This window comes from Rhamphochromis longiceps, linkage group LG14, assembly GCF_057381845.1.
Source record: "Rhamphochromis longiceps isolate RC_006_pf linkage group LG14, R_longiceps_female_GT1.1, whole genome shotgun sequence".
In the NCBI taxonomy this organism is placed as follows: Eukaryota; Metazoa; Chordata; class Actinopteri; order Cichliformes; family Cichlidae; genus Rhamphochromis; species Rhamphochromis longiceps.
This window is the reverse complement of record NC_140570.1, coordinates 41040471-41048392: the sequence shown is the minus strand read 5'-3', so window position 1 is coordinate 41048392 and position 7922 is coordinate 41040471. Positions and strand designations below refer to the sequence as shown.

The following is a 7922-nucleotide window of genomic DNA, read 5'->3' as shown; positions in this document are numbered from 1 at the left end:
CGTCGGATTGAAACAGTGGCCACAGTTAAAGTAAAAACAGCGTTTATTAGGAAACATGAAGTATTTACAGACAGTGATTCACACTCAGACACACACAGACACAAGGTGCACACAGTTTAATACTGATTTCAAATCCACCATCGGCTCACACACGCTTCATTTTCTCCTCCACCATCTGCAGCAGCCGCTCAGAGTACGTCTCCAGCAGAGACGCCGTCCTGCGGTCCTCCAGCTGACCGCAGGGGACGCTGCCACCCGACTCCCGCAGCACCTCCTGCATGTCAGAGCGAACTACGTCAAACGCCTCCAGCATCGCTGACGACACCTGGAGACGTCGCTGCGAGCCAGCGAGCGTTGCGCCGAGCTGCAACACAAACAACAAAGAAAACGTGAGGCGGACACTAACGAACAAACACAAACGCCTGCGTGACGCTTTACATTTGATTATCGTTCAGCGATTCAGAAAAACGACAAAAGAAGAAAAAGAAATATGATGATTCAAAGAAAAGTGACGATTCACATCAGTGTTGATATCCTAATAACAATGTGTGAAGAAGAAACCTTCTGGTAAAGATGGACAGCTCGTCTCGCCGTCGCCCTTAGCTCGGCGGCGATCTGCAGACACTGCACGCTCACCGACTCTTCGTCTCCTCCTGAACCTGCACACAAACATCTGTTCTTACAGCCTGAAGCACAAGCATGGCGTCGTTACAATACGCTGTATTCTTTCTAACAGCCAGCAGAGGGCGATGCAACGGACAGTTCTGGGAAAAAACCATTGACGACTTTGTGGTTCAGTAACTAATTTCAGAATTGTAGTCGTGCGTTTTGTCAGGATTATCCAGGGCATGCTCATTGGCTAACGGTCTGTCAATCACAAAGTATTAGTCAATGAGCTTTTGGTTTCACAGTAAGATCAGCCCCCCGTCATGGTGAAAGGGCGGCATCTTGAAATCAGCAGGTGACATCACGGCAGCTATGGCCTCTGTGGCGCTACACAGCGATCCAAGCAGCATCATCATCATCACAACTTTACAGAAAATTACCTTTACCTGTGAGAGTGGGGCGGAGCCTTTCCACCAGAGGGGAGGAGGACGAGGTGGGCGGGGCAGAGAGCAGCAAATCAGCTGATAAAGAAATATCTTTAAATGAGACCAGAAAAAGACGAAGCATCAGAGCAGCAGGTGTACAGGTCAGATATGAGTTACATAAAGATATGAGGAGAAAAGATAAAAGGGTAAAAAAAAGAAAGAAAAAATTACTGTAAATGTAACAATATCAGGAAGAAAATATATTTGTGTCAGAAGTTTCCAGCCAGGAGCATAAACGTGAGGCTGAAATGACTGTACAGTATACAGCTTTCAAAGCATTTACATACGGTCAGACCAATGAATGGTGCCCAAGTATTTTAACTGGACAAAGCTCAGACTACAACTGGTGCAGCTTACAAAGGATTTGTGTGACGGCACTTCTGGGACTGACCAATACTCAGAACAGTGAGAAAGTCCAGGGAACATTGTGAAGGTCTAAGAAGGACAACTGCAGATTTACACAAGTTAGGAAGGTCTTTAGGAGTCATTTCTGAACAGCTGCAAGTTATTCTGATGTTTCAATGCCAAGATCTGGAAGAACATCGAAACGGTCACCCTCAGATGGGATGAAACTGGTTAGGATGTTCATGATGATGTAAAACATCCATCATGGACCGAGAGGGTGCTGACCCAGAAACAAGCCCCCGCTCTGGCATTAACACTCGCAAGCTCAACAGAAATTTGCAGCTGCCCACATGGACGAGTCGAACGGCTTCTGGAGAAAAGACTGACGGTCAAAGGACGCGTTCATACCAGGAAAGTAACCTCTGTCAGTGCGTCGCAGCTGTGGCTACGATGTAGCTGCCATCACCTGTGTGTGTGTGTGTGTGTGTGTGTTACCTGGATCAGCTGGTCTTCGAGCTTCTTCCTTCATGGAGGCAGGGCAGGTGATGACCTCACAGGTGGTGGGTGTTGCCACAGGGGTCTGGATTAGAGTCTCCTCTGTGCTGCTGATATTACACCTGTCAACTATGAGCTGTGAAATCACCTGAGTGGGCGTGGTCCACACCTGCAGGCTGACAGAGGGTTTGTCGAGGTTGATAATTCCCATTTTTATCATAAAGAAACCAATAAAAAACAAAACGGATGCTCTCACCGACGTTCAGTGAGAGCATCTCACCCGCCGCCCTCTGATCAGTGCCTCAGGTCAGTCCCACACCAGCAGCCTCACTAACAGCTGCTTCCCCCCACACCCACCTGAGCCATGGTCTGCGTGACCCTCATCACTCAGGCCATGTGTGCCTTTGTCCTACGTCTGAACACATCTGACACGTGTTTCATTGTACAACAACAACAAAGGGCTAGCTGAGAGTGTTATAAGACTTCTAGAAGTCTTTATTCATGTGGTAATAACTGAAATGAAGCGATTTTAGAGCTCGTCTCCTGCGAGTCCTCGCCTCTGCTTTACATGTGTGAGAAATGAGTCACCTTAAACCAGGGCTGATGGAAAATGTTCAGTAAAGACAGGAAAGCCCAGCTGGTGTGGGGGGGACCGGGGGGTACCTGCTGGTCTGGTCCTGGTGGTTGTCAGGTTTGCTGTCCTGTCTAGCAGAGAGCAGGGTGGAGGCTGGAGGCTGGCACTCTGCTGGAGAGGGGAGGTTCTCTTTGTTCTCCTCCAGCGTGGGCGTGGAGGAGGGCGAGGAGGTGGAACCCGGAGAGTCCCGGCTCAGTTTGGCCCTGGAGCTGGCTGTGGTTCCCAGGTTTCTGAGCCGAAAAGCCGACGGTTGGTCCGCCGCCTCCTCGCTGCAGCTGTTTTGGGCCGTGATGGTCCTGGAGGTCACGTCTGATTGGTTAGAAGAGAGCAGAATGTAAGCGAGCTGCGATCAGAGCAGGAAGTGGTGTCCCTGAGCGCCGTTTCACAGTCACCCGATTCTGTGAAGATTACTGATAAGGACAGTTACAGCCAGGCTTCAGATACAACCTCATGTGAACACACCGTCTGTGACCTTTGACCCCTAAACATTCCCACCACCACAACCATGATTTGCTGCACAAAAAAAATAAAAAAATAAATAAATCGGAAGACGCCACACAAACACCCGGGTGCCCGCAGCGGCGTACAGACACACCTCCTAACGTCTTTCTGCACAGGACGACCAGCGCCGTGTTTCTTCTGCGGGGTGTGCCATGGCGATGGGGCTGATGGGAAATTTTGCAGGAAGCTCTTCTATGGAGGGCTGATTGTCGGCAGCTCGCTGTGAGCACACAAACACATGGAGTCCCTCAGAGAGACGTCCTGGAGCCTCTGTCGCTTCTCTTAAGCTGTTTAACTGTTACAGCACAGGAAGTGTGTGACGTGTGTGAGAGTGTGCTTCCTCTGCTTAACCACATGTGTGTTAACTTTTATCAAACAAATGAGTGAAGACAGAAACACGGAGCTCCGGCGCGGCGCTGCAGCGACCGCACTGAACACTGAACGCGGCGCTGCTCAGCTCCAGCCGAGCTCTCCATCACATCCTTGCAGTTTTAATCTTGATTACTAACCTGATTAAACATCATCCATTATTATTTCCAGCTTCACCTCCAGATCGGACCGCGGCGCGGTGACAGTGATCTTCAGCTAACTTTGCTTTTAATTCACATTTTTCATATTAGGAAACAAAACCTGTGGTTTTAAAAATGTTATTCTGAACTTAACAAGTTTAGATTAAACACAAAATAAAAAGACCTTTGCAGCATCAAAACTCAAACCATCACGTCCGGCTCTTTTCATTTTCAGACTGGAGACTAAACTGCAATCTGTAATCAACCTCTGCCTGCCTTTCACACAGCTCACGTCTCTGCATCGCCTGTGTGTGTCTGCAGGACCGTCCTCACTAAAGCGGAGCAAAGAGGAAGCGTCAGAGAACATCGGCGGCAAACGTGCACACATTATCTGATGTACACTCACATCCTGCTCAACCACAAACCTCCAAGTCGGACGAGCTGAGACTCTAAACCTCATCTGAGGACGCCGCAGCACGAGCCTTAAGAGCGGCTTTGGGCGATACGAGAAGGTGGCAACACTGCTTTTAGAAATAAAAACAAAACGCCTCTTTCTATTAGACTGTAGATGAACTGAGGTCATGACTGCACTGCACCAAATTACCACCAGAGGGCAGTCTCTCCTGGGGGCTCAGCATCACTTTTCTGTACTTTTATGCAGATGTGCCAGCTGTTGTCTGTTCTACTCTTTGTTCCAATAAGAAATGTAACTTCATGTTATCCAAACAGAAACTAATAAACCTGAAAATTTGGTCTTAAAGACGGATTTTGTCAAATCTTAAGTTTAATTAGAACAATAAGATGAAATTATGTCTTTGATTTCTTCCATTTTTCCACTGAAATGTCAGGAGTCCACATCTGTAGTGAGACCCTGTCAGGTTATTTTACCAAATTTCATTAAGTTCAGTAAAACGACTGTATGAATGATTCAGATCCGAGTCTTCATCCACTGCTCCTTAATTGGCCGTCGCCATGGTGAACCCTGTCATTACTCACAGCTGTCAGTTTGTTGAAGCTGCTTCCTGAAACATGGCGACTGCAAGGACCAATCAGCTGTTTGGGAGCAAAGCGATGAGCGCGTGCCGTCGCCTTCCCTGAGTCATCGAGCCAGAAACGCAGAATGTGACCGAGCTGCTGCGACAGCTGATGCTTCTCAAGCTTTGACAGGAAACTCACCTCCTCCTCCCGCTGCTCCTCCCCCGTTCTCTCCCCCAGTCAGCCCGGCTGATGAGACGTCGCTGCTCGACTCGGAGTTCACCTGAAAAACAAGTTTCCTCTTCAACGTTACAAACCTCAGCCATGGCCGCTCTCAGGCGCGCCCCGACAGGTCAGAGGTCGTGTCCACAGCTCATGTTGCATTCTTGTAGCATCAAGTTGGAGGCGGGGCTCTGGAAACGCCCACATGCATGTAAACTAACTGTCGACTGTGCCGTGTCATTATTTGTTGCCTGAAAATGCTGTAAAATGAATTTGTTTTGTAACTGAAAGGAAAATTTGGAATCAGGCGTTTGCCTCGGTTTGAAATCCAAGAGAAGCGCTGAGCGGAGGCGCCACTCCTCATGTGGACACGCCCCCTGCATTACAGGCTTGTGTGCATTTACCGATGTGGTGCTGATGTTGCTCTCCTCAGAGATCCTAGTCGGGATGGAGACGGGAGGCGGAGCTCGGCTCGCCCTGAAACAGCAGCAGAGACAAGATGGACACAAAGTCACGTAGGAGTCAGAAGTGACGGAGGCGAGTGGTACCTGCAAGCCTGCAGTGACCCTGCAGGTCAAAGGTCACGGCTTCACTGTGGATTGTGGGTAAGCTGACCTGATTCTGTCCTGGAAGCGGGACAGGAAGCGGGTGGAGATGCTGAGTCGGGGGTTCAGGAAGTGCTTTTCATCTGGAGGCTGCAGAGTCTTCAGGTCTGTGTCAAACTTCTCTGGAAGGTCAAAGGTCATGTTAGCAGCTCAGTAACTGTCAGAGGATGGCAATGATGAAGATGTTGGTGTTTACCTTCGCTCAGACCGGAGGCCAGAGTCTCAAAGTGGTTCTTCAGAGAGTTTCTGTCCTCGTCGTCCTCCAAACCCAAACTGCCCACTGAGCTGCCCTGACTCAGGGAGTCGGTGTCTGAAACAGAAAGGGCGGAGCTTGTGATGACTCGTGATGGGAAACAGAGGAAGGTGCGCCTCTTATCACTTATTTTGAAAGGTTTGATTGTCCAGTTAACTTGCTGTAACAGATTGGATGCTTTTATTCTTAAAATATGACAAAACTAATCAATTTAAAGCGTCCTTCTAAACTGATGAGGCACTTTACTTCAGTGAGTTCCTTTATTGTGAAAACCCCTCGATACTAGGCTTAAACATGTTGAACAATTTCTAACCAAGTGAAGGATTTTATCATGTAAAGCCGACACTAAAGCATTCTTTAACCTGAGGGACTTTTATTTTGAAAAGCTAGCATCTAAGGATTCCAGTCATTTAGTGTATCTAAGTGGGAACTTTTCCTATTTTAACCTGATATTAATTGATTTATTGATTGATTGATTTTAATCTGATATTGTTCTGTGGGCTTTTATTTTGAAACTCACCCCTGGGGGAGTGAGGCTCTGTTTTGAGCTTCCTGTAAAGGGTTAAACTCTGACCTGGATCATGCTGCTGCTCCAGACTTCCTGCTGATCCCTCAGAACAGGCGGAGTCTGGACTCAGCTGAGTCTGCCACACAGGCTCCTCCCCTTGACCTCTGACCTCCAGCTGGCTCAGTGACTGCTGTGGAACGGGAACACCCTCCACCTCAAACTCGCTGAAGACAAACATCGGAGCGTTTCAAAAACAGACTTCATGAAAACAGCAGCATCATCATCGTCGTCAGGTGTAACCCTCACCTTTCAGGGGTGACCGTGGTGTTGCTAGGATACAGGATGAAGTTGTTCTGCTCTCCACCTGCTGTCTGCACCACCTGAACATCAGTCAGTCAGACTCCGCCCACATTTCAGCCATCACAACCTCATTAACCAATTACTCAAACTTCAAGCTTTGGCCATCTCGACATGAAGAAGCCACACCCACCACCATCACAGATTGTAATGGTTGCGATTTACAGTCAAAAAAAAGAATCAATATTAATATTCATTGATCCGGCAGCCTGGTCCTTACCTCTTTCTCCTCATCCTCCAGCAGATACTCCAGACTCTGAGGGTGGAAACCCTCCTCTTCTTCCTCCTCCTCATCCTCCTCCCCCTGGCTCTTGTTGAGACTCGGAGAGAAGTTGGAGCAGAAGGTCAAAGGGTTCATCTGCTCCGCCCACCGACTGCGCACTTGACGAGGCTCGCTCTCCGACTGGATGGTGGAGGAGGCTCCGCCCTGTCCTTGCTGAACGAATACACACACACACACACACACACACACACACACACACACAGTCTATAGTGTGGTTGATCATTATCTGCGAGCAGATTGATGAGCTGAGGGTTAGAGGGCGGAGACTGACCAGCTTCTTGAACCACAGGGGGAGCTTCCCGTTGGTCTGAAGCAGCGGAGCGTCTGAAACAAACAAGTCAGGACAGAAAAGACTCATCGTTCTGGTTCTGGCTAATTCACAGAAACACTGGAAGTTTAGCACAGATGCTTCCTCCGGCCTGGCAGGGCTCAGTCTAACGTCTGAAGCTGTGAACTCCTGTCTGAGCCCGAGGGAGCGCTTTCAGCTCCTGCAGCTTTCAGCGAGTAAAAGAGGATATGACTCACAGCAGGAAGTAGCGAGCCCGCGCACGTGTCATCAGGAATCCCCTGACCGATGTGGGATCTGCACCAATGTTTGGACCGTCTCAGGTTTTACGCTTTCAGTTTCAGACTTGACCTGACAGGCAGCAGAGATGCTGAGGATAAGGGGAGGACTGAGGCCCACTACAGTGACAACCATACACAGCAGGTGTGGGAGGGTCTGCACCCACTTGAAGGCCAGCAACAGCACGACGTCAGAGGCTGTGCTTGCAGAGTAGCAGAACAGTTTGTCCACCTCAAAGCGTGCAGCAGCTCTGCTCACCCGGTGCAGGAGCGCGAGGCGAGTATCATCGTGTCCCGCCCCCATTGTTACAGCGCTCCACACGAACCTCGCCCAACAAGAAGAACAGGGGCGCAGTGCTAGGCTGCTCTTTGCTGGCTTCAGCTCTGCACGATGCTTCCTCTCACCACCTGCTGCTGGATCAGAGACTTTCTGTCTGTGTGCAGAAAGTCAGAGTGGGTCCCCATCTTTCCACAGCCCCCCGCCTTGCTATCAGCTCGCCACAGGGCTGTGTGCCAAGCCCTCTACTGTACTCATCTCACACCTGTCAGTACAACGACACCGGCGTGGTGGGCCTCATCT

General features: G+C 49.4%; 1 protein-coding gene across 2 annotated transcripts in view; it reads right to left on the bottom strand.

Moving 5' to 3' along the window:
* Positions 1-25: 25 nt before the first annotated feature.
* The window catches only part of wdr62 (WD repeat domain 62), a 21329-nt gene continuing 13432 nt past the window's right edge, over positions 26-7922 (bottom strand). For both annotated transcript variants that reach the window (XM_085380782.1, XM_085380781.1), the window contains exons 21-34: positions 7050-7102; positions 6716-6931; positions 6445-6518; positions 6205-6362; positions 5574-5687; positions 5388-5499; positions 5177-5249; positions 4752-4833; positions 3161-3286; positions 2595-2874; positions 1932-2107; positions 1053-1142; positions 562-659; positions 26-364 (exon numbers count right to left, since the gene is read on the bottom strand). In XM_085380782.1, coding sequence (XP_085236908.1) covers positions 146-364; positions 562-659; positions 1053-1142; positions 1932-2107; positions 2595-2874; positions 3161-3286; positions 4752-4833; positions 5177-5249; positions 5388-5499; positions 5574-5687; positions 6205-6362; positions 6445-6518; positions 6716-6931; positions 7050-7102 — 1871 coding nt within the window. In that variant the 3' untranslated portion in view covers positions 26-145. The remainder of the gene's footprint in view (positions 365-561; positions 660-1052; positions 1143-1931; positions 2108-2594; positions 2875-3160; positions 3287-4751; positions 4834-5176; positions 5250-5387; positions 5500-5573; positions 5688-6204; positions 6363-6444; positions 6519-6715; positions 6932-7049; positions 7103-7922) is intronic.